The 27,317-nt window shown below is 47.2% G+C and overlaps 1 protein-coding gene across 1 annotated transcript in view; it reads left to right on the top strand.

Annotated features, from left to right (window-relative positions):
• The window catches only part of SLC9A9 (solute carrier family 9 member A9), a 462,001-nt gene that overhangs the window by 78,848 nt on the left and 355,836 nt on the right, over positions 1-27,317 (top strand). Inside the window, exon 5 of the mRNA XM_038751488.1 lies at positions 23,731-23,846. Coding sequence (XP_038607416.1) covers positions 23,731-23,846 — 116 coding nt within the window. The remainder of the gene's footprint in view (positions 1-23,730; positions 23,847-27,317) is intronic.

Raw genomic sequence — 27,317 nt, 5'->3', positions numbered from 1 at the left:
ATCATGGGTTCAAATCCCGGCTCCGCCAATTGTCAGCTGTGTGACTTTGGGCAAGTCACTTCACTTCTCTGTGCCTCAGTTACCTCATCTGTAAAATGGGGATTAAGACTGTGAGCCCCACGAGGGACAACCTGATCACCTTGTAAACTCCCCAGCACTTAGAACAGTGCTTTGCACATAGTAAGTGCTTAATAAATGCCATTATTACTTCTAGACTGTGAGCCCACTGTTGGGTAGGGACTGTCTCTATATGTTGCCAACTTGTACTTCCCAAGCACTTAGTACAGTGCTCTGCACACAGTAAGTGCTCAATAAATACGATTGATTGATCTAGCTTTATTTTTATTTATTCTGATGAACTGACACCTGTCCACACGTTTTGTTTTGTTGTCTGTCTTCCCCTTCTAGACTGTGAGCTCGTTGTTAGTTAGGGACCGTCTCTATATGTTGCCAACTTGTACTTCCCAAGCGCTTAGTACAGTGCTCTGCACACAGTAAGTGCTCAATAAATACGATTGAATAATGAATGAATGAATAAAGATACGTACCAAAGTGCTGTGGGCCTGGGGTCAGTAGCAAAGTGCTGAAGGAGACCTCCCCCAAGATGGGGGTGAGGAGACCATGGGCCCACCTCACTTGGTGTACCTCGAAGGCTGCAGAGCTCAGTGACTCTGTTCTCGTGGCCACTGAGCCACAAACCCAGCTCCTGAACACTGAGCCTGAGAGCTACTACTGACTGGGTCCCGTTGCCCCTCCAAGCTCCCCTGACTCCTCCGCCGAGATCCCTCCCAGGGTGGCGAGACTGGAAGCTTCGATCAAATGAACCCATCGACGAAGGTGGGTGGAGGAACTCATCGTAAACAACGACTAAGCCCGGCCAAGTCCCAAGGACTTCAGGACCAAAAACTTGTGAGGAGGAGATGGTTACGGTGCTAGTGGCTTGCTTAGCCTCCACTCCCAGCACTGTCGTCCCTGTTGATCACGTTCCCGCTGGGGCAGCAAGAGCCATGAGCCAGGAGGTGGGCAGAGGTGCAGCGCCTTCCCCAGTGCCTGCAAGAATTGTATAGCAGTAATAATAATTGTGGTATCAGAAAACGCTTACTACACCCCAAGCACTGTACATGATCATCAGGTGAAACACCTGTCTCCCCGAGCCTCGGAGTCTAAGAGGGAGAACAGGCATTGGATCCCCATTTTACCAATGAGGAAACTGAGGCACAGAGAAGTAAAGGGACTTTCCCCAGGTCATAAAGCAGGCAGGTGGCAGAGCCGGGATTAGAACGTGCTGAGGTCCTCCGACTCCCCAGCTTTAGCACTTTCCACTAGACCACATGGCTTCATTCACACCACGGTATTATTCCTTGTCAATGCCACCATGCAGGCCTAGCATACACAGCTGACACACACAGCTAGCATACAAGGCTGGCACATATGACTGGCATACACTTTTGGTACAGGTGTTCCTTCCCTGTGCCCCAGAGCAAGCAGACACCTGCAGATTTTTGGCACAGATGGGACTTTTGAAAACACCAACAAATCACTTTTCCTGGATACACCCTCCATCCAGTGGCAGGCTATGTGGAGAGGACGGGCCACTGGGAATTAAGCTGTAAGGCTCCTGTGGGACAACCTGATCGCCTTGCAACCTCCCCAGTGCTTAGAACAGTGCTTTGCACATAGTAAACGCTTAACAAATGCCATCATTATTTATTATTATTATTACCAGGCATTAAATCCACGAGGAGGCCGGGAAACAGGGAGCTCTGTTTGTACGAATGTACCCACAGCTCTCCATCACCCCACTCCCTCCCCACACCCAGCCTGGCCTGGAGGCGTCTGCCAGAATCAATCAATCAATCAATCAATCGTATTTATTGAGCGCTTACTGTGTGCAGAGCACCGTACTAAGCGCTTGGGAAGTACAAGTTGGCAACATATAGAGGCAGTCCCTACCCAACAGTGATGGCCCTCAGGATACTTGTGTCTCAGGGGCCTTCTCTTCTGAGGTTTCTGGCCTGGTTTCTTCCTGCCCTCTTTCCCTAGTCATGCTCCCGGCCCTGCTCCTGCTGTTGTGTGCCTGCCGCTACCCAGAGGGGCCCGTTCAGAGCTTGCCTGGTGGCAATCCAGTCGGGGCGGGTATCCAGCCTGGTGTCCGCGTCGCTAGAGTGGGTAGTGGTGGCATTAACCACTATGAGAAGCAGCCTGGCTCAATGGAAAGAGCACTGGCTTGGGAGTCAGAGATCATGGATTCTAATCCCGGCTCCGCCAATTGTCAGCTGTGTGACTTTGGACAAGTCACTTCACTTCTCTGGGCCTCAGTTCCCTCATCTGTAAAATGGGGATGAAGACTGGGAGCCCCCCATGGGACAGCCTGATCACCTTGCATCCTCCCCAGTGCTTAGAACAGTGCTTTGTACATAGTAAGCGCCTAACAAATGTCATCATTATTATTAACCCAGCTCCTGATTTATGGTCTCCCAATGCTTTTCAAAGCAAAGAATCCACAGGATGTTGAGGCTGTCACACTTAGCCAGCTGGGCTGGGCAGTGCTTGGCACAGAGTAAGCACTTAACAAGTACCATATTTTTTTATTTTTTTGTGGGGGTAAAACGTCCCCTGGGGACCACCCCACAACATATCCACAGTCCCCGTCAGAGGAGATGGAGGGAAGTCCCTGCCCAGGCCCAGCGAGGGCAAGCATTTGGTCTCTTTTACCACCTCCTCTCTCAGAGAGGATTTCTTTTTGGCTTCTCACCTTCCTGGGGTCCCATGTTGGTCACCTTGCTAAGATGTCACTGCACACATATCCCTCCAATCTTCCTCCCAAACCTCCAAGGGTTCCCCATTTCTCTCTGCACCCAGAACAAGCTCCACATAAGTGACTTCCAGGCCCTCCACCAGTTCTTTCCAGCTTCCGTATCCACTCTCTTCCCCAACCATTCCCCAGCCCACACTCTTCGCTCCCAACTCAACTCTGATGGTATTGACACCTGTCTACTGGTTTTGTTTTGTAGTCTGTCTCCTCCTTCTAGACTGTGAGCCCGTTGTTGGTTAGGGACCGTCTCTATATGTTGCCAATTTGTACTTCCCAAGTGTTTAGTACAGTGCTCTGCACACAGTAAGCGCTCAATAAATACTATTGAATGAATGAATGAACTACTAACTTTACCTTACTTTTCCTGCCTCCAAACCCTTGCTCTCACTGTCCCGTGCCTCCTCCTGCTCCAGATCCAGCAGACCACGGCTCTCCCCATCTTCAAAGCCATCCTGAAAATCCACCTCCTCCAGGAAGCCTTTCATGGTTAATTCAAGTAATCCCAAATCATATAAACCTCAGCCCCCCTAAAAACCTATATTTTTACCGCCCCACCCCGGCCTCGGCCCTTATATACGATAGGTACATCTAAAAGTGCATTCACTTTGTTTATTCAGCTATTTCATCCTGGCATTCCTATTATTTCCTGTTATGTCCTTGTTCTTCCTCCTGCTCCGTTTGTAAACACTTTCATAATTATAAATAGATTTTAACTATAAATCATTCTGACTGACTGCTTCCCCCATCATATTGCAAGCTCCCCCAGAGTAGGGGCTGCGTCTTCAGCTTGGATTCTCTTCTTAGTGTCCATTACAGAGCTCTGCACACAACAGATGCCCAGTATAGTACTTGACACACATTAGGTCCTCAATAGGTAGCTCTGCACACAGTAGGTGACTAGAACAGTCCTCTGCCCACCATAAGTGCTCAGTGCGGTGTTCTGATAAATAGCTGGATCGATCGTTTCCTGGGGAAGTTGATCTGTGCTCTTAGCTCTAGCTATGCTCTGCAGTCAACCAGGAAACTGGGAAGCAGTGTGGCCTAATGGATAGACCCAGGGCTGGGAGTCAAAAGGACCTGAGTTCTAATCCTGGCTCCACCACTCATCTGTTGTGTACCGCTTCACTTCTCTCTACCTCAGTTCCCTCATCTGTAAAACGGGGATTAATTTCATTCATTCATTCAATCGTATTTATTGAGCACTTACTGTGTGCAGAGCACTGTTCTAAGCGCTTGGGAAGTACAAGTTGGCAACATATAGAGACGGTCCCTACCCACCAACGGACTCACAGTCTAGAAGGGGGAGACAGACAACAAAACAAAACATGTGGACAGGTGTCAGGTCATCAGAACAAATAGAATTAAAGCTAAATGCACATCATTAACAAAATAAATTTAATAGTAAATATGTACAAGTAAAATAGAGTAATAAATCTGTACAAACATATATATAGGTGCCGTGGGGAGGGGAAGGAGGTAAGGCAGGGGGGATGGGGAGGAGGAAAGGGGGCTCAGTCTGGGAACGTCTTCTGGAGGAGGTGAGATCTCAGTAGGGTTTTGAAAGGAAGAAGAGAGCTAGCTTTGCGGATGTGTGGAGGGAGGACATTCCGGGCCAGGAGGAGGATGTGGGCCGGGGGTCGACAGTGGGACAGGCTAGAACGAGGTACAGTGAGGAGGTTAGTGGCAGAGGAGCGGAGGGTGTGGGCTGGGCTGGAGAAGTAGAGAAGGGATTAATGCTGTCAGGTCCCTGTGGGACACGGACTGTGTCCAACCTGATTAGCTTGTATCTCACCCAGCGCTTAGAACAGTGCCTGGCACATGGTAAGTGCTTGACAAATAGCACAATTATTAAATATTAGGCAGCACCAGCATTCATCCTGTTTCATAAGCCCATAACCTTGGAGGTGTTCTTGACTCTCTTTCATTCAACCCACACATTCAGTGAAGGTGAGACCGGCAGGTTTTGGCGACAGATGGGATACGTGGGGTGAATGAAAGAGCAGAGTCAAGGATGACACCAAGTTTGTGGGCGTGTGAGACAGGAAGGATGGTAGTGCCGTCCATAATGACGGGAAAGTCAGGGAGAGGACGGGGTTTTGATATTCACTCCCATGGCTTCGACTACCACCTCTATGAGGATGATACTCAAATCTACATCTCCAGGCCTGATCCCTCTCCCTCTCTGTCGTCTCGCATTTCCTCCTGCTTTTGAGATATCCTGCTGTCACCTCAAGCTTAACATCTCCAAAATAGAACTCCTTATCTTCCCACCAAACCCTGTCCTCGCCCTGACTTTCCCATCACTGGAGATCGCACCACCTGTCTCACAGCCCTTACCCTTGGTGTGATCCTTGAATCTTCTTTCTCATTCAATCCACATATTCAGTACATCACTGAATCCTGTCTGTCCCACCTTCTCTACATTGCTAAAAACTGCCCTTTCCTCTCTATCCACACTGCTACCATGTAAATACAATCACTCATCCTATCCCGCCTGGATTACTGCAACAGCCTCCTTGTTGACCTCCCAGCCTTCTATCTCTCCCGACTCCAGTCCATACTTCACTCTGCCACTCAGATCATTTTTCTACAAAAACACTCAGGACACAATAATAATAATAATAATGATAATGGCATTTATTAAGCACTTACTATGTGCAAAGCACTGTTCTAAGTGCTGGGGAGGTTACAAGGTGATCAGGTTGTCCCACGGGGGGCTCACAGTTTTAATCCCCATTTTACAGATGAGGTAACTGAGGCCCAGAGAAGTTAAGTGACTTGCCCAAAGTCACACAGCTGACAAATGGCGCAGCGGAGATTTGAACCCTTGACCTCTGACTCCAAAGCCCGGGCTCTTTCCACTGAGCCACGCTGCTTCTCTGACATGTCACCCCACTCCTCAAAAAATTCGTGTGGTTGCCCATTCACCTCCACATTAAACAGAAACTCCTCACCAGTGGCTTTAGAGCATTCCACTACCTTGCCCCCTCCTACCTAACCTCGCTACTCTCCTTCCATATCCCCCGTAGGGCTTACAGTCTAAATCCCCAATTTACAGATGAGGTTACTGAGACCCAGAGAAGTTGAGTGACTTGCCCATGATTACCCAGCAAACAAGTGGTGGAGTGAGGACTATCCACTAAGCCACGCTACTTCTCTTCATAGTCTTCTCTGAATTCTCCAGGTAATTCCTTCCTCCACTTGATTTGACTCAGGGTGCTTAGAGAGCCGTGAGACTGTATGCCTGGAAGACTTGTATTTACCCCAGAGTTTGACACAGTGCTTGGCAGAGAAAAAGCAGTGTGGCTCAGTGTCAGCTGTGTGACTTTGGGCAAGTCACTTAACTTCTCTGGGCCTCAGTTCCCTCATCTGTAAAATGGGGATGAAGACTGTGAGCCCCTCGTTGGACAACCTGATCACCTTGTAACCTCCCCAGTGCTTAGAAAAGTGCTTTGCACATAGTAAGCACTTAACAAATACCATTATTATTATTTATTATTATTATTATTACTTCTCTCATGGTCTTCTCTGAATTCTCCAGGTAATTCCTTCCTCCGCTTGATTTGACTCAGGGTGCTTAGAGAGCCATGAGACTGTATGGATGGATGACTTGTATTTACCCCGGAGTCTAGAACAGTGCTTGGCACATAAGAAGCACTTAACCGATACTATAATTACCATAAATTACCATTACATTTCTCTAATCAGGGCCTGCTGAGGGCTCAGTGGAAAGAACAAGGATCTAGGAATCAGGATGCTTGGGTTCTAGTCTCAGCTCTGCAAGGAGTGGAGAGCATATCAGGGCTACGTCATCAATGTGGGGATAGTTTCTGACCAAAGAATTATCTCGGGTGTTCTGTGATGGGCAGAAATCCCGAAAAATGGCAGGCTGGTGTGGGCAGAGAAGGTGGCAGCATCTGGGGCTATGGTACAGCATCAATCAATCAATCAATCAATCGTATTTATTGAGCGCTTACTGTGTGCAGAGCACTGTACTAAGTGTTTGGGAAATACAAGTTGACGACATATAGAGACAGTCCCTACCCAACAGTAGGCTCACAGTCTAAAAGGGGGAGACAGAGAACAAAACCAAACATACTAACAAAATAAAATAAATAGAATAGATATATAGAAGTAAAATAAATAAAAATAGAGTAATAAATATGTACAAACATATATACATATATACAGGTGCTGTGGAGAAGGGAAGGAGGTAAGATGGGGGGATGGAGAGGAGGATGAGGGGGAGAGGAAGGAAGGGGCTCAGTCTGGGAAGGCCTCCTGGAGGAGGTGAGCTCTCAGTAGGGCCTTGAAGGGAGGAAGAGAGTTAGCTTGGTGGAGCAGCAAGTACTTTGGCCATAAATGGGTCCTACACACAAAATACCTCTGCCCACAGTTTGCAGCATGTTGCACCTCTGCCCGCCTACTGGCTTGTTCATTCATTCATTTATTCATTCCATCATATTTACTGAGCGCTTACTGTGTGCAGAGCACTGTACTAAGTGCTTGGAAAGTACAAGTCGGCAACATATAGAGACGGTCCCTACCCAACAATGGACTCACAGTCTAGAAGGGAGAGGCAGACAACAAAACAAAACATGTAGACAGGTGTCAGCAAAAGCCTGCATGGCAGGGAAGAGAGAGTGTGAGTGGCACTGTGCAAACCGCTGGCACCATTAGCAAATCCCTCTGAAATCTCTAATACTAAAAATAGTGAATGGGGTATTTGTTAAGTGCTTTCTATGTGGTAGGCGCTGTTCCAAGTGCAGGAGTGGATACAAGCAAATCAGGTAGGACCCAGTCCCAGTCCCACATGGTGCACACAGCCTTAATCCCCATTTTACAGATGAGGTAACTGAGGTACAGAGAAGCAAAGTGACTTGCCTAAGTTCACACAGCAGACAAGTGGCAGATCTGGGATTAGAACCCAGGTCCTTCTGACTCCCGATCCCATGCTCTATACACTAGGCCATGGTACTTCTCCCACTCATCCATCTTTCAGCATGGCTCAGTGGAAAGAGCCCGGGCTTTGGAGTCAGAGGTCATGGGTTCAAATCCCGGCTCCGCCAATTGTCAGCTGTGTGACTTTGGGCAAGTCACTTAACTTCTCTGTGCCTCAGGTACCTCACCTGTAAAATGGGCATTAAGACTGTGAGCCTCCCCGTGGGACAACCTGATCACCTTGTAACCTCCCCAGTGATTAGAACAGTGCTTTGCACATAGTAAGTGCTTAATAAATGCCATTTTTAGAGAAGCAGCATGGCTCAGGGGAAAGAGCATGGGCTTTGGAGTCAGAGGTCATGGGTTCAAACCCCGGCTCCGCTGCTTGTCAGCTGTGTGACTTTAGGCAAGTCACTTAACTTCTCTGTGCCTCAGTTCCCTCATCTGTAAAATGGGGATTAAGACTGTTAGCCCCCGTGGGACAACCTGATCACCTTGTAACTTCCTCAGCGCTTAGAACAGTGCTTTGCACATAGTAAGTGCTTAATAAATGCCATTATTATTATTATTATTATTATTATTATTATTATTATTATTATTATTTCCCAAGGAAGGACTCCATCACCAGCCACCCAGGGTCTAGCACGTTCCTGTCCCTCAGCCATTCATTGCCACAGCCGTAACCCAATCTCATTTCCCAGACAGACGGCTCCAGCCACACTTCTCAGGATCAGTCTTGGGCCAGGATGTCACCGCCATGGCCACTTCCAGCTTCTACCCTTCCTCCCACCCAGGAGCCTTTTCAACCTCAGAGTGAGTTTGGAATCGAGGCTTTTTACATTCCCGGGATCCAGCCTTCTTTGTCTCAACTGCCCCCTCCTCAAAGAGAAGCGTATTCCATTTTCTCTACCCCACATTCATTAATTCGTTCATTCATTCAATCGTATTTATTGAGCGTTTACTGTGTGCAGGACACTGTACTAAGCACTTGGGATGTACAAGTCAGTAACATATAGAGACGGTCCCTACCCAACAACGGGCTCACGGTCTAGAAGGGCTCACGTGAAACCAAACAGCAAAGCTGCAGCATGATGGCGTCATTATGATAATTTCCATTATTAAATGACTAACAGGATACATGAGAGATGCATTTGGAATAAAAACAGCAAGGGAAATGAGGCAAGTTTGTTCTCAGGGACCACGCTGGGGGCCATTCAAGTATGGCTGTCCCCACCCGAGAACTCTCAGCAGCCTGGCCTACAGCACAGGCCTGGCGGTCAGAAGGATCTGAGTTCTAATCTTGACTCCACCGCTTATCTGATGTAGGATCTTGGGCTAGTCAATTCACTTCTCTGGGCCTGAGTTCCCTCATCTGTAAAATGGGGACTAAGACTGTGAGCCTCATGGGGGACTTGGATAATCCAACGTGATTACTTGAATCTACCCCACTGTGAGTCTCATAGAGGACATGGACTGTGTCCAACCCAGTTAGCTTGTAACTACCCCTGCGCTTACTACAGTGCCTGCCACATAGTAGGTGCTTAATAAATACCATTAAAAAAAAAGAAGAAGGCTGGTGTCTGGGCCCATAGAGGGGCAGGGATAGGAAATTGTACCTTAAAGCACTTCCCTTGGTTCCGATGCCTTGCATAGGTCTCCTGGGTTATGGTTTTCCCCTGATTTTCTAGTATTTCTACTTCATAATTTCTAATTATATACTGAGAAGAACGTGATATTTTTAACCCAAGCTGACACTAGGATAGCTCAGAACCCAGAGCGTCGCATTAATTGCTTTCTTAAATATGATCCTGACTGTGCACATTGACTTTGGAGTTCATCATCAATCGTATTTATTGAGCGCTTACTATGTGCAGATCACTGAGTTCAGAGTCTCTGGCAGGTAACAGGGATTGATGAAGTCCCTGCCTTCTTGTTGGGCATTTGGAAGGGAGATGTTGAACCCAAGACCTCAGGGGTCAGGGGTCGGACCGCTGCAGATGAAAAGCCTGCCTAATAATGATGGTATTTGTTAAGTGCTTACTACCTGTCAAGTACTGTGTTAAGCTCTGGGTTAGATACAAGCTAATCAGGTTGGACACAGTCCCTGCCCCACATGGGACTCACAGTCTTAGCCCCCATTTTAGAGATGGGGTAACTGAGGCCCAGAGAAGTGAAATGACAGCAGACAAGTGGTAGAGCTGGGATTAGAACACAGGTCCTTTTGAATCCCAGGCCCGTGCCTCTATCCACTAGGCATTTCTCTGCCCCCACCCAAACCCCGACCACTATTCCTTCAAGGGGTCCCCCACTCCCACCCCTGAGCCCACTGGTTGCATCATTGGCCAGCTTCTCAGGACTACTGCTAACAGGTCAAGTGCTAGGGACGGGCGGCACCTCACAGAGCAGGGGCAGTGCCAGCTTCCTGCATCCGAGAAAACCCGGCCCTCAATAAATGCCAGTGTTAGATGAGAGCGGCCGGGCTCTCTGGCCTCCCTCTGAGGGGAGGATCTGGTGCCGCAGAGGCTCCCACCACCCCGGGGATGGATTCCCCCCGGCTCGGACTACTCAGTCATTATGAGTGCTTACTGTGTTCAGAGCACTGTACTAAGGCTTGGGAGAGTACAATAGAACAATATAACAAACACTTTCCCTGCCCACAAGGAGTTTGCAGTCTAGAGGGAAGGACAAACATTAATAGAAATAAATAAGTTACAGTACATAAGTGCTGCGGGGCTGGAGTCCAGGAGGGCTGGAGTCTCCAAGCAGGGCAGCCCCCCAAAAGTTGAGGCACAAAAATCATCCAGGCCCCGAAGGCTGTGTCTGTGAAAAACTCCTCACTCTCTGCTTCAAGGCTGTCCATCACCTCGCCCCCTCCTACCTCACCTCCCTTCTCTCCTTCTCCAGCCCAGCCCGCACCCTCCGCTCCTCTGCCGCTAACTTCCTCACCGTACCTCGTTCTCACCTGTCCCGCCGTCGACCCCCGGCCCACATCCTCCCCCTGGCCTGGAATGCCCTCCCTCCGCACATCCGCCAAGCTAGCTCTCTTCCTCTCTTCAAAGCCCTACTGAGAACTCATCTCCTCCAGGAGGCCTTCCCAGACTGAGCCCCCTTTTTCCTCTCCTCCTTCCCATCCCCCCACCCTACCTCCTTCCCCTCCCCACAGCACTTGTATATTTATTTGTACAGATTTATTACTCTATTTTACTTGTACATATTTACTATTTAATTTATTTTGTTAATGATGTGCATATAGAGAATGTGCATATTTTGTTAATGATGTGCATATTAAAGAAGCAGCGTGGCTCAGTGGAAAGAGCACAGGCTTTGGAGTCAGAGGTCATAGGTTTAAATCCTGGCTCCTCCAATTGTCAGCTGAGTGACTTTGGGCAAGTCACTTAACTTCTATGTGCCTCAGTTACCTCAACTGTAAAATAGGGATGAGAACTTGTTAGCCCCACGTGGGACAACCTGATCACCTTATATCCTCCCAGCATTTAGAACGGTGCTTTGCACATAGTAAGCACTTAATAAATGCCATTATTATTATTATTGTTATTATCATTATTGTTATTACTATATAGCTTTAATTGTATTTGTTCTGATGATTTTGACACCTGTCTACACGTTTTGTTTTGTTGTCTGTCTCCCCCTTCTAGACTGTGAGCCCGTTGTTGGGTAGGGACCGTCTCTATATGTTGCTAACTTGTACTTCCCAAGCACTTAGTACAGTGCTCTGCACACAGTAAGCGTTCAGTAAATACCATTGAATGAATGAATGAATGAATGAATGAATGAATGAATGAATGAATGTAATCACCGCTACAGCAGACTCGGGCAGGAAAATTGGCTGCCAAAAAGGCAGACAGAGAAGTTTCTTAAAGGAGTGGATGGAGCTATTTTCAGACATTTAACATGCCCTTTGGCGGCAAGGAGTGTTGGGTCAGCATTGTGGGGGAAGGAGGCAGTTCAGGGCCAGCCTTGGGAGAGAAGGTGAGGGCAGTGACAAACATATGGGCCAGGAATAATTAAGATACCTATTAAGCACTTACTATGTGCTAAGCATTTTTCCAAGCACGGGGGTAGATAGAAAATAATCGGGTTGAACACACTCCCTGTCCTACGTGGGGCTTCAAGTCTTAATCCCCATTTTTCAAATGAGGTAACTGAGGCTCAGAGGAGTTAAGTAACTTAATCAAGGTCACAGAGCAGACATGCGTAGCCAAGATTAGAACACAAGTCCTTCTGGCTCCCAAGCCCGTGCTCTATCCACTGAAACCACACTTCTTGGGCCAGTACATTCCAGACGGTGGACAGCCAGACTGGCTCTTAGCAGTGGAGTCTTTGTTTCTGCTCCAAATTTCTTCCCCCCAGCCTCCTGAACGAAAGGTTTGCCAAAGGTTTGCTGGGCGAGGCTGTGCCTGCCGGAATAGACAGTTTACCTCACAGGCACAGATTGAGTGCCCCCAGGGTCAGTATAACCTGATGCCTGACTGAAGAAGAGGGAAAGGGCAGCTCTCATGAAGGTCCAGGGAAAATAATTTGGATGCAGGGACTTGTAGTCCCAGCTCAGGGGCAGACATTGTGTGTTCCAGCTCCAGGTGCGAACGATCCAGGCACACCAGCCTGTCAGTCCCCAGAAAGTAAGCAATTCTCAGCGAGCAATGTGTCCTGTGTCTGTGCATCACTCTCCCATCTTATAGGAGATAGGCCAGCATGTTAGCACTGCCTGGCTGCCTGACACAGTTAGAAGAAAAAGCAGATATGAAAATTTTACCTGACCACGGGACTCCAAAAGAGAAACCTCAATGAGGAAATTAACCTTTTGGCTGTTGAGGCTTATTCTTTTTTTATGGTTTTGTTAAGTGCTTACTGTGTGCCAGGCATTATACTAAGCACTGGGGTAGATACAAGTTAATCAGGTTGGACACTGTCCATGTCCCACACAGGGCTCACAGTCTAATTCCCCATTTTATAGATGAGGTACCTGAGATGCAGAGAAGTGAAGTGACCTGCCCAAGGCCACTCAGCAGACACATGGCAGATCTGGAATTAGAACTGACTTAGGCCCATGTTTTATCCACTAGGCCAAGCTGCTTATCATACAGTCTGTGACTGGAAATACTGCACTTAAAGATGAAATAATTTTTTGCAATTCCATTTACCCTTGCGTCCCTCTTCCCATGGGGATTGTGACTCATCTAATTAACTTGTATTTGCCCCAGCACTTAGCATGGTACAGAGTAAAGTCAATGCTCATCAATAATAATACTAAAAATTATTATTATTATTATTATTATTACTACTACTACCATTATTTAAAAACTCACCTGCCTAGAAGCTTCCCTTAGTGTACCAGCCCCGTGGAGTGATGGACAGGACCTGGCAATCTGTCTTTCAAAGGTGCGAGGGAAAGGGTCACTTCTCAGCAGCTTCTGCCCATCAGCCCTTTCATTCATTCATTCAATCGTATTTATTGAGCACTTACTGTGTGCAGAGCACTGTACTAAGCGCTTGGGAAGTACAAGTTGGCAACCTATAGAGACAGTCCCTACCCAACAGTGGGCTCACAGGGACTCTGCAGTGGAGGAGGCCAGGGGGGCATACAGAGGGGGAAACAGCCCCCATCCCCGAGCAGGGGGCATAGAGAGGGGGAAATAGCCCCCAGTTGGTCACTTCTTGCTCCAGGCAGCCCAAGATTCACTGAGTCGTTCAGTCACTCACGCAGTCGTTCAACCAGTCTGTCACTCAGGCAAGTCAAGTCACTGAAGAGGTCTGTCGATCAATTAGTTCATCAGTCACTCCAACTGTCAGTCATCCAAGTCATCTTCCAGTCGTTCAGTCCATCGCTCTATCGGTCGGCAGTGCGGATGAAAAGCTCTGTGTGCAAGAGCCCGGGCTTGAGAGTCAGAGGTCAGGGGTTCTAATCCCCAGTTCCACCACGTATCAGCTGTGTGACTTTGGACAAGTCACTTCACTTCTCGGGGCCTCAGTTACCTCATCTGTAAAATGGGGATTAAGACTGTGAGTCCGACGTGGGACAACCTGGTTACCTTGTATCTACCTCAGCGTTTAGAACAGTGCTTGGCACAGAGTAAGCGCTTAACAAATACCATAATTATTATAATTATTATTATTATTATGTGGGATGGCAATGGAAAAAACAAGGCATGCATTAACTTTGATCTCGAGCATATTCCAAAAAAGCAAAGAGCTTTTCACAAAATCCCAACTCTGAGCCAATTTCTTCCCTCGGGCAGATAGATCTGCCTCTCTGGAAACCACCACCAGACAAATAGCAGCAGTACAAGGTATTTTTTGATGTGGGATGCAGTATACTGAATTAAGCACTTTGGAAAGTGGAAGAAGTAACACATTCCCTGCCCACAAGGTGCTTTCACTCTAGTGGGAGAGACCTCACATCTCCTCTTGCCTTCAGGACATCTCCATCTGGATGTCTGCCCGCCACCTAAAACTCAACATGTCCAAGACTGAACTCCTTGTCTTCCCTCCCAAACCCTGCCCTCTCCCTGACTTTCCCATCACTGTCAATGGCATTACCATCCTTCCCGTCTCACAAGCCTGCAACCTTGGTGTCATCCTCGACTCCGCTCTCTCGTTCACCCCTCACATCCAAGCCGTCACCAAAACCTGCCGGTCTCAGCTCCGCAACATTGCCAAGCTCCGCCCTTTCCTCTCCATCCAAACCACTACCCTGCTCATTCAAGCTCTCATCCTATCCTGTCTGGACTACTGTATCAGCCCCCTCTCCGATCTCCCATCCTCTTGTCTCTCCCCACTTCAATCCAGACTTCATGCTGCTGCCCAGATTGTCTTTGTCCAGAAACGCTCTGGGCATGTTACTCCCCTCCTCAAAAATCTCCAGTGGCTACCAATCAACCTACGTATCAGGCAGAAACTCCTCACCCTTGGCTTCAAGGCTGTCCATCACTTCACCCCTCCTACCTCACCTCCCTTCTCTCCTTCTCCAGCCCACCCCGCACCCTCCGCTCCTCTGCCGCTAATCTCCTCACCGTGCCTCATTTTCGCCTGTTCTGCCGTCGACCCCCGGCCCACGTCATCCCCCTGGCCTGGAATGTCCTCCCTCCCCACATCTGCCAAGCTAGCTCTCTTCCTCCCTTCAAGGCCCTACTGAGAGCTCACCTCCTCCAGGAGGTCTTCCCACACTGAGTCCCCTCCTCCCTCTTCCCCTCCTCCCCCTTTCCATCCCCCCCGCCTTACCTCCTTCCCTTCCCCACAGCACCTGTATATATGTATATATGTTTGGATGTATTTATTACTCTGTTTATTTATTTTACTTGTACATATTTATTCAACTTATTTTATTTTGTTAATATGCTTTGTTTTGTTCTCTGTCTCCCCCTTCTAGACTGTGAGCCCACTGTTGGGTAGGGACCATCTCTATATGTTGCCAACTTGTACTTCCCAAGTGCTTAGTACAGTTCTCTGCACACAGCAAGTGCTCAGTAAATACAATTGAATGAATGAATTGAATGAATTAGAATGAATAATCGCATGTAGTAATAATTATAATACTAATGATATTTATTAAGGATTTACTATGTGCCAAGCAATGTACTAAGATCAGGGATAATAATAGAACATATAATGATGATAATAATAAGTGCCAAGCAATGTACTAGGTGCAGGGATAGTTACACAATAATCAAATTGGACATAGTGTAATTGATTAAACACATAAAGAAGTGCTGAGGAAGGATGTAGATCAATATGTAAGTGCTAGAGATGGTTAGTGGTCAGAGGTGAGTAGACACAGAGGTGGAACTCAGCTTGCCAGCTCCTTTCCCCTGAGATGAGCAGCAGCTTGGGGTCATCGGTCCAGACTTTGATGCCACAGAGATAGACTAGGAGTCCTTCTCTAGGTTCCATGAAGGATTGTCGCATTTTGTGCCACGGACAACGTTCATCAGGCCAAGTGCTTCTAGACCATCCAATAATGGAGCAGTTTATATGAGCTTCTGATCATTGTCTTCATAGCTTAAATGACAAAATCACCCAATCTGGTGACCAGAAGGAAGAGGGAAGTGGGGTTTTCCTCCGGAGATTGCTCCCGTGGTAAGGGTAAGGAAGACGGAATTTCTGGAGTTCTGTTTCCCCCTCCAGGGACGCTTGTGAATGGTTGGCTAGGAAACCTCTTGTCTGGGCCCTGCCCTCTGGAGCTGACCCCTGACCCCTGACCCCTGTGGTGGGGTGGGGGCAGAGGTGACCCCACAGCGCACAGCTGAGGCAGGGGACATTGGCTTTCCAGGTCTTTCATCTGGAGCTGACCTGGGAACGGACTGGGAAGGTCACCCAATCAGGGAATGCCTCACTTCTACCACTCCACCATGTCTTGGGCAAACCTACACATTCCACTTCTGGGTCCTCTCCTCCCTGAGCCTCCACTCGTTGTGGGCAACAATAATAAAAATAATAATGATGGCATTTATTAAGTGCTTACTATGTGCAATACACTGTTCTAAGCGCTGGGGAGGTTACAAGGTGATCAGGTTGTCCCACGGGGGGCTCACAGTCTTAATACCCATTTTACAGATGCCCAGGCATGCCCACGAGAGACCAGGTAGAAAAGCAGCCCTCTAGGCCCAAGCCAGTTCAGATTCAGAGTCATCGCAACCCTCTAGACTGTAAGCTCGTTGTGGACAGGGAAAGTGTCTGCTATATTGTTCTATTGTACTCACTCAACCACTTAGTACAGTGCTCTGCACACAGTAAGCGTTCAATAAATACGATTGGCTAACTGATTGGCTGACTGAGTTGCTGACTGCAGCACTGCAGAGAGTCGCTCTGGATCGGATTAGTTAGTAAACACCTAAGATGCCCCTGAGAGCCATCTCTTCTCTCTGGAAAGTACCTCAGAGGATGGCAAACTGAGCTGTTTCCGATGAGGAAAGGAGTTTCCCAAAATGCCTCCAACTCCGGAAGGCTGCCCTGGAAGTCTTCTGGCCTTCCCAAGGGGGTGAGTGGGTTCCCACTAGATTGTAAACACCTTACAATCGTGGCTCAGTGGAAAGAGCCCGGGCTTGGGAGTCAGAGGTCATGGGTTCAAATGCCGGCTCTGCCAATTGTCAGCTGTGTGACTTCACTGTACCTCACTGTACCTCGCTCTCGCCTGTCCCGCCATCGACCCCCAGCCCACGTCATTCCCCGGGCCTGGAATGCCCTCCCTCTGCCCATCCGCCAAGCTAGCTCTCTTCCTCCCTTCAAGGCCCTGCTGAGAGCTCACCTCCTCCAGGAGGCCTTCCCAGACTGAGCCCCTTCTTTCCTCTCCCCCTCGTCCCCCTCTCCATCCCCCCATCTTACCTCCTTCCCTTCCCCACAGCACCTGTATATATGTATATATGGTTGTACATATTTATTACTCTATTTATTTATTTATTTATTTATTTATTTTACTTGTACATTTCTATCCTACTTATTTTATTTTGTTGGTATGTTTGGTTCTGTTCTCTGTCTCCCCCTTTTAGACTGTGAGCCCACTGTTGGGTAGGGACTGTCTCTATGTGATGCCAATTTGTACTTCCCAAGCGCTTAGTACAGTGCTCTGCACATAGTAAGCGCTCAATAAATACGATTGATTGATTGATTGATTGATTGACTTTGGGCAAGTCACAACTTCTCTGTGCCTGTTACCTCATCTGTAAAATGGGGATTAAGATTGTGAGCCCCACGAGGGACAACTTGATCACCTTGTATCCCCCTCGTGCTTAAAACAGTGCTTTGCACATAGTAAGTGCCTAACAGATACCATTATTATTATTATTTATTATTATTATTATTATTATTATTATTATTATTATTATTATGATCAGGGATCATGTCTACCTACTTGTAATGTGTTACAGTGTCACCCAGTGGAAAGTATATGAGCTTGGGAGTCAGAGGCTCTGGGTTCTAATCCCTGCTCTGCCATCTCTCAGCTGTATGAACTTGGGCAAATCAGTTAACTTCTCTGTGACTCAGTATTCATATCTGGGGATTAAATCCCTGTCCTTCTTCCTCCTTAAACTGTGAGCCCCATGTGGGGCAGGGACTGAGTTCTGTGTATCTACCCCAGCGCTTAGGGCTTAACACAGAGTAAGTGCTCAACAAACACCACAATTATTATCATTTTAATTTCTCTCCTAAACAGTACAGTGATCTTCACAGAGGAAGTGCTCAGTAAATGCCATTAATTGGTTAATTGATTGATGCTCTGGACAGGGGAAGCAGGGAAATTTGGCCAGCAGGATGGTGTTTCTCTCTTGCCAGTCTCCCTCAAACCTTGTTATGTTTCTGCTTGTGTTTCCCCATGCCCAATATCAGGCCACTTTCCAAGGATATGATTCTCCCTTCTTCCCTGTATGTGAACCCGATTGTCAGTGTGTTTCCCTGCGGCTTTGATATTGCAGACACCATTGACTGGATCCCGGATCCCTCATACCTGGAAGTGGTAGATGAGGAGAGAGCATCTTTGGAGACGGGAGGAAACAAGAGACTAGAAAAGCAGTGTGGCCTAGTGGAAAAAACAGGCCTGGAAGTTAAAGGACCTGGGTTTTCATCCTGGCTCTGTTAATTGCTTCCTATGTTCTTGGACAAGTCACTTAATTTCTCTGTATCTCAGTTTCCTCAATTGTAAAATGGGGATTAAATACCCGCACTTAGACTATGGGCTCCATGTGGGACTGTATCTGACCTAATTCACTTGTATTTACCCCAATGCTTAAAATAATTTCTGACACATGGTAAGTGCTTAATAAATACCATTGCAGAAAAAAAAAGCTAGACGAAGCACTGAAGATTTAATTCTAGGGAAACTCCCCCCCAGCCCCACAGAGAGCCTCTGTCTGAATTTGTTTTTCCCAAATAGTCTCCCTGGGTGCCTCCCACCGCACCAACCAATGGTGTTTTGAAAAGCTCCACCCCAGGGTAAAAATAATAAGGCCCTTAGCAACTCAAGGTCCAGGGGCTTCAGAGGCAGGGGGCCTAGTGGAAAGAGTGTGTTTGAGATGCTTCAACACAGGCCAGCCCTGTGTACGGATGAGAGGGAAAGGCCCAGGTGTTTCTAGAGCTGAGACTGGTCACTGCTCAGCACAGATGCCAAGGGAAAAACTATTTTTCAGGGGACATCATTCAGAAGCAGCATGGCATAGTGGATAGAGCATGGGACTGGACCTGGGATCTAATTCCGGTCCCTCCACTTGTCTGCCGTGTGACCTTGGGCAAGTCACTTCACGTCTCTGGGCCTCAGTTACTTCATCTGTCAAATGGGGAATAAGATTTAAGAGCCCCATGGGGGACAGGGACTGTTTCCAACCTGATGCGCTTGTATCTACGCCAGAGCTTAGAACAGTGTTTGACACATAGTAAGTGCTTAACAAAATACTATTTCTATTATTATTATTGTTATCATTATCTAGTGAAGTTGGATGAAGCATAGCCAATTCCGGGAGAGGATCTGGACAAGGAGGAGAGCGCTAGCGAGTGGGGGAGAGCGGGGGAAGAACTCCAGAGCCACACTAGGTGGTGCGGAGGGCACGGAAACCAGTTGGCATTGGTCGGAAAGGGTGCAGGTCAGCAGGGGGAACTGCTGGGGAAGGAGCTAGAGGAAGGTGGCCCACTAAAGAGTGGTGGTCATATCTGGGGCTCAACTGGGAGCAGCTCCAAATCAGGGGAGTCTGGTTATTTCCAGATCTCAGTTTAGTTTCTGTTGGAAGTTACCTTGAATTTACCTCAAAAATCTCCAGTGGCTGCCTGTCAAACTACGAATCAAGCAAAAACTCCTCACTCTCGGCTTCAAGACTCTCCATCACCTCGCCCCCTCCTACCTCACCTCCCTTCTCTCCTTCTACAACCCAGCCCGCACCCTCCGCTCCTCTGCTGCTATCCTCCTCACTGTACCTCGTTCTCGCCTGTCCCCCCCATCGACCCCCAGCCCACGTCCTACCTCTGACCTGCAATGCCCTCCCTCCACACATCCGCCAAGCTAGCTCTCTTCCTCCCTTCAAAGCCCTACAGAGAGCTCACCTCCTCCAGGAGGCCTTCCCAGACTGAGCCCCTTTTTCCTTTCCTCCTCCCCATCCCCCAGCCCTACCTCCTTCCCCTTCCCACAGCATTTGTTTACATTTGTGCAGATTTATCACTCTATTTTACTTGTACATATTTACTATTCTATTTATTTTGTTAATGATGTACATATAGCTTTAATTCTATTTGTTCTGATGGTTTTTACACCTGTCTACATGTTTTGTTTTGTTGTCTGTCTCCCCCTTCTAGACTGTGAGCCTGTTGTTGGGTAGGGACCGTCTCTATATGTTGCTGACTTGTACTTCCCAAGCACTTGGTACAGTGCTCTGCACACAGTTAGTGCTCAATAAATACAATTGAATGAATGAATGAATGAATGAATGAATTTACTGCCCCTGAAGTTACTACCACTTGTCTGCTTTGTGACCTTGGGCAAGTCACTTCACTTCTCTGTGCCTCAGTTACCTCATCTGGAAAATGGAGATTAAGACCCCATGTGGGACAGAGACTCTGACCCACCTGATGACCTTGTATCTATTCCAGCACTTAGAACAGTGCCTGGCACATAGTAAGTGCTTAACGTATACCAGGAAAAAGAAATCTTAACGAAGTACATCCTGGTTATATATCCCAGGAGTGTCTTTGGCTGAGCCAGGTGGATGGAACCTACTTATTCAGATAACCAGTGAGGCCTAGTGGAAAGAGCCCGGGCCTTAGAGTCAGAAAAACTTCTAATTCTAATCCCAGCTCTACCACTTGTCTGCTGTGTGACCTTGGGCTAGTCACTTAACTTCTCTGTGCCTCAGTTACCTCATCTGTAAAATGAGGATTAAGACTGTGAGCCCTATGTGGGACAAGGACTGTGTCCAACCTGATTATCATAGCATAGCAGATAGAGCATGAGACTAGAGTCAGAAAGTTATGGGTTCTAATCCCAGCTCTGCCACTTGTCTGTTGTGTGACCTTGAGCAAGTCACTTTACTTCTCTGTGCCTCAGTTACCTCATCTATAAAATGGGGATTTAGGCTGTTTTCCCCACGTGGGGCAGGGATTGTGTCCAACCTGATTTGCATGTATCCACCCCAGTGCCTGGCATGTACTAAGTGCTTAAAAAATACCATAATTATTATTATGAAGTAGCATGGCATAATGGATAGAGAAAAAATCTGGAAGTCAGAAGGTTATAGGTTCTAATTCCAGTTCTGCCACTTCTCTGTGTGACCTTGGGGAAGTCCCTTCACTTCTCATTCATTCATTCATTCATTCAATCGTATTTATTGAGTGCTTACTGTGTGCAGAGCACTGTACTAAGCACTTGGGAAGTACAAGCTGGCAACATACAGAGACAGTCCCTCTGTGCCTCAGTTACCTCATCTGTAAAGTGGGCATTAAGATTGTAAGCCTCATGTGAGATATGGACTGTGACCAAGTTGTTCAGCTTGTATTTACCCAGTGCTTAATATAGTGCCTGACACATAGCAAATGCTTAACAATCACCATTAAAAAAAAGAATAACCATTTGAAAGGGAAGCAGCTTCCTGGCTGTGGTCCAAGTTGAGGACTTAAAAGAAAACTCACTTCCTATATTGGGTCAGCCCATTTGGCCCATATAAGAGCCCAGCCCTGATATACGGCTCCCCATTTGGTGGAGTTTTCTCCTAGAATTGGCACTGAAAGAAGTCACTGGGGTTTGGGTGAGCAGAAAGCATTACTGTCCCGCCCACCCCTTCCAGCCCCTGCCTACACCTGGGTTGTGGTGATAAAACAATACAGTCCTCTGCTGTCTTCAGTTCGGTTTCCTTCTTGCATGCAATTTGGATTTTCCTTGTTCTTGTGCTCTCACTGGCCATCACCATTGGCCTTCCTGGTCAAACCCATCAATCTTGTGGATTTAATGACCATCTCATTTAGCCCCCTCCTCTCCCTAAGCCTCTCAGAGAGGGACTCCAGGGGAGTTGGACCTACTTCGGACATCCTTCCCCACAACATTTTGTTGCCCCCCCCCCCCCCCCGCCCAATGTGGGACTGGGCCACTTGGAGGGGAGTCTTGCCATCTGTTGAGTGCCAGTAAAGAGGTGGGGCATCTCCTCATCCGTTGAGGGGCATCTCCCCCTTTCCACTCCATTAGCTCCTTCCCACCATCCAGGGCTGGGCTTGGCCTCCCAGAGCTCCTTGGCTTCTCATGGGCAGGATGGGGCACGGTCTTTAGATCCGTGAGGCAGGTTACCCACATTCAGTGCTACTGCCAGCTCTGCTGAAACCCACTGGAGGCAAATCCCCTGCTTGCTCCTTTGCAATTTCCCAAAAAGCATCTTTTTGGTAGAAAATCCCTCTCCTCCTGTATGTCAAATGAGAAAACGATCGCCCCAGGAAAGGAGGCTATAGAATGAGATAAACAGACCAAGATTGAAATCTGTCTTGTTTTCAGAGACTCTCCAAGGTCCCCAGCTGTGCTCAGACCAGGCTGCGAACTCCGGAGATTTGCCCAGTTCACCCCCTGGCTACAGAATAGGCTTTGGACTGGCAAACTGGCCTAGTCCCAATCCCTCAGTTTTCCAAGCTGGAAATAGTCCCATGCCCATCCCTGGTAACTCAGCAAACCTGCAGGTGGCAAGGGCTGCATTTATGGCTCAGCTGTTCAGAAAACCGGTGTTTGTCAGGAACCCTGGAATGGATCTGGAATGCAAAGCGGATTTCGGATCAACGGATTGGCTCCAGTTCACATTACAGCTCTTCTTTTTTCCCTGGAGAGGTTCACCCAGATGGGGAAAAATCCGGGCCAGAAGGGTTAGGGTTCTTCAAGAAGCCGTGGTAAAGGGTCCAGGGATGGGCTCTCATGGAAAAGAGCTCCATTTCATGGGACAGATAGATTGATGCTTTTTTAAAATTCCACACCCGGTCTTCTGTCCAGCCCTGCTTAGAGACCCCAGAAATCCATTAAACCTTGTTCCCTTTCATCTCCAGAGGTATTGTCTGCAGAGATGGTCGGAAGTTGGGGGGGTCTCAGTTGAGTTCCTTTGTTCACCATTTATGCTAGCAGATTCTCCGGGTTGAGGAACCAGCATTAAAGGGAAGGTGAGAGGTTCGGCCAAAATTCAGGATGAAAAGAAAATAGACTGCAGTGCTGATTTCTGGCAGTGTGGGCCAGCAAGTGTTGGTGAATTGCACTGTCTGGTAGCTGACATTTCTATTTTGAGGAATCCTATCTTCTTGACACCAATAAGATGGGGTTATCTTTGGTAGCTGTGGCCCAGAGACCTACTGAGAGGTGAACAAGAGAAAGGAAGTTGAGTAAAAGCTGTTTCCTTTCAGCTGGCTCTGGTTTGGGCCGTCCTCAAACGTTACGGATACAGAGAGCGGGAGTTGGCTGCCCTGATTCAATTCAGGAAGTTTGTTCAATCCAAAAACAATTCCAGTCGAGAGTTGAAAAAAGGGACTTGGGATTGTTGCCCTGTGAACGTCCAGCACCCAACTCTCATTAGTGGCAGGCCTGAATCCATCTTGGCCTCAGATTCCCAGCAGGAAATGGGACAACCCTCTTGGTGGCATCAGGATTAGTCAATGAGGCCACACTGACAGATTGCTTTCCACCTTTTCATAGCCCATTTCTAGATAACATTGTTTCCTTTGGGTCAAAAAACATTAATTTTCACTAAATGCCTGGTCATCGGAGGACTGGTAAACTGGTACTTGGTTGTTACCAGTCAAAAATCCTGTTCTTCAATAGGCTGTGAAAGTTTGTTCAGACATTTCAGCATCTGGAGCAGAAGTCACTCTGCCAGTGCCTGGCTGGGCATGGCTCTCATACGATAAAGGCATTGAAAAGAGTTAGAAGAGCCAAAATTGTGCTACAAGAGGAATCGACTCAATATTTTGAAATGACAGTCAGAGTGATTCTTGGTGTTTGAAGATGATGTTTTTCTCCTTGACAGATTAATAATGTACGGCTTCGTGAAGGCTATGGTCTATGCCGGGCAGTTAAAAAATGGAGACTTCCATTTCACCGACTGCCTGTTTTTTGGCTCCCTGATGTCTGCCACAGATCCAGGTAATTGTTCTCATTTACTTGTTTTCCTCAAGAGCAGGAACAGCGTAAGCATCAAATAGTTATGCAAGTTCTTCTCTCAACTGAGCACAGAGCACTGTATTGAGCACTTGGAAGAGTAAAACAAAATAATAATAATAATATTCATTCATTCAATCGTATTTATTGAGCACTTACTGTGTGCAGAGCACTGTACTAAGCGCTTGGGAAATACAAATCGGCAACATATAGAGATGGTCCCTACCCAACAATGGGCTCACAGTCTAGAAGGGGGAGACAGACAACAAAACAAAACATATTAACAAAATAAAATAAATAGAATAAACATGTACAAATAAAATAAGTAAATAAAGAGTAATATAAGATAAATAAATAAATAAATAAATAGAGTAATACACATGGTAAGAGCCTGCTGCGGGACAAGGCCAGTGTCCAACCCTATCTCCTTGGGAGCCACCCCGGCGTTCATTCATTCATTCAATCGTATTTATTGAGCGCTTACTGTGTGCAGAGCACTGTACTAAGCGCTTGGGAAGTACAAGTTGGCAACATGTAGAGACAGTCCCTACCCAACAGTGGGCTCACAGTCTAAAAGGGGGAGACAGAGAACAAAACCAAACATACTAACAAAATAAAATAAATAGAATAGATATGTACAAGTAAAATAAGTAAATAAATAAATAGAGTAACAAATATGTACAAACATATATACATATATACAGGTGCTGTGGGGAAGGGTAGGAGGTAAGATGGGGGGATGGAGGGGGGACGAGGGGGAGAGGAAGGAAGGGGCTCAAGGGGCTCATAGCACTTAACACCATTATTATTACTGTTATTATCATTTTGGACTATGGGGAAAGTGTGCCCGTTTTAACAGAGGAAGACTATGCACAAATGGACAAACAGACTCTGCCCAACCCAGGACTCATTCATTCATACATTCATTCATTCAGTCATATTTATTGAGCACTTATGAAGTGCAGAGGACTGTACTAAGTGCTTGGCCAGGGACACCAGGACACTGGGTGATGGTTACCTTCCTGGACATCCACGATGATGATCAGTCCACTATATTCTGAGCTCCGTGTCTGCCAACCCTGTTATATTGTACTTTCCCAAGTACTTAGTACAGTGCTCACTGCATAATAAGCGCTCAATAAATATGATTGATTGATTGACTGATGGTCAGGGTTGGTGTTCGGTTCTGATGATCTTGCAATAGCGTTTTGGTTGAGGCTCAGAAATCCTACCCCGCTGAGACATATCCATAGGAACAGAAGTGTTGACACAGATCTTTTAAACTCCCTGGGAAAGGCTCTGTGGAAACTTTAGTCATCTTAAATGAATGATCCTCAGGCACAGAAATCTCGAGCAAGAGTTTAATCAGCCTAAGACTGAAATTAATAGAGAAAGGAGTAACTCACTTTTTTTAACGGCATTTCTTAAGCACTTACTATGTTTCAGGCATTGTACTGAGCACTGGAGTTGATATAAGTTCATCAGGTTGGATACAATCCATGTCCCATGCGGGGGTCACAGTCTTAATATTTTAAACATTGAAATCTTATTGCCTCGCCTAAATTTCCACCAGGCAATGGGTCTTGGATATGAGGAGGAAAGATTGTCAGATTGAAGCAGGAGGGAGTTACAGGAAGAAGGGAAACATGAGCAAGAGGTTGGCAGTGAGAGGTGAGAGCAAGGCAGAGTGAGCATGGGGTTTGAGAGGAATGAAGTGGGTGAACTGGGGTGAAGTGGGAAAGGAGCAAGGATAGGGAGTGGAGAAGAGAGTTGATTAAATTCCCTAAAATCTGTGGTCAGGTGTAGCTGCTGGATGTGGAGAGGAATGGATAACCATTGAAGGTTTTGGAGGAGTGGGGAGATGTGTGCAGAATTATGATTTAGGAAACTGATCCCAGCAGCAGAGTGAAGGATGAACTGGGGAGGGGAAAGGCTGGAGGTAGGGAGGTCAGCAAAGAGGCTGACATAGTAGTTGAGATGGGCTATAATAATAAAGTGCCTGGAGCAGTATGGTGACCATTTGGCTGGAGAGGAAGGGGAGGATTCTGGCGTCGTTGAGAGGAATAACCTATAGGATTTGGGGACAGACCCTGTTCCAGATGTCCCTATCCCAGAAAGACTCCCCAGAAAGATCCAAATAGATCATACATCTCAACTCTCCAGAGTAAGAAATGCTTCAGTGCTCTGGGAGGCTGTTCAATTCATTTCTCCATTGTGCTGGTCCCTCAGTAATTCACAGAAGTCATTTTATTTTTTTGCCTCCTGGTAGTGAACTCTTTTTCTCTCAGCCAAGCGAGGTGTTCTCTGCCTCAGATTTATCATATCCAGAGCTCCATTTAGATCAGCGTCAGCCTCTCCCTGATACTTTCCACAGGTAAGTTCCGAGTCATCTGTTGAGGACTTGAAAGTTTAAACATCCATTGTTTGGCTTGATCTCTGCCTTCACTGCTAAAGAGGACGTCTTAGCACTTTGTGAAAATATTCCTAAGGGATGGTGGTTCCTCTGCCCCGATTGGCTATGTCAGCCCCATTGGCTCTGTCAGCTCCTCAGGCTCAAAGGCAAAAGGAAGCCAACCCTCTGGAGGCATTCTGTGAGGCAGAAGGGAAAATCGTGCTCCATTTTGTCTCAGTCATTATGAGAAGCAGCATGGTTCAGTGGCAAGAGCCCGGGCTTGGGAGTCAGAGGTCATGGGTTCTAATCCCGGCTCCACCACTTGTCTGCTGTGTGACTTCGGGCAAGTCACTTCACTTCTCTGGGCTTCAGTTACCTCATCTGTAAAACGGGGATGAAGACTGTGAGCCCCATGTGGGACAACCTGATTACCCTGTATCCCCCCTGTTGCTTAGATCAGTGCTTGGCACATAGTAAGCGCTTAACAAAAGCCATCATCATTATCATTAGCCCCACCTCAAATCGGGCACTATCTCAAGAGCTCCTCTCTGCCTGCAAAGACTCTGACATTCAGAAATGAACTCCCAAGCATTTTCTCTCTGAATTTCCACTATTTCCACTTAGATTAAGATCATTGCCTTCTATGAGGTATCACTTAGGAGAGTGAAATACAGATGCACCATTTTGAGTTCAAAATTCAGAACTCAAGCCATCGGGCATCAGTCCCGGGAATGTTAGGAGCAGTTTTTTTGTGTGTTTTTAATGGTATCTGTTACGTGCTTACTTTGTTCCAGTCATTGTACTAAGTACTGAGGTAGATACAAGGTTGTTAGGTTGTGTGATTGTAGTATCTCAGGAAGGACAGAGTAGAGCTGGAGAAGAGACAGAGAAGACAGCTAGGATGATTTGGGGAATGAAGCAGCTTCCACAGGAGGAGAAACTGAAAGAATTAGGAATCTTTGGACCGTCACACGCAGGCTGATCAGGGATCAGATTAATATGTGTAGAGTCTTGAAGGGTTGGCCAGGGTGAGCATGGAATTTTTGTTCTCCAAATCCCCTACA

This window comes from Tachyglossus aculeatus, chromosome 1, assembly GCF_015852505.1.
Source record: "Tachyglossus aculeatus isolate mTacAcu1 chromosome 1, mTacAcu1.pri, whole genome shotgun sequence".
Lineage (NCBI taxonomy): Eukaryota > Metazoa > Chordata > Mammalia > Monotremata > Tachyglossidae > Tachyglossus > Tachyglossus aculeatus.
This window is presented reverse-complemented; position numbering and strand designations above follow the sequence as displayed.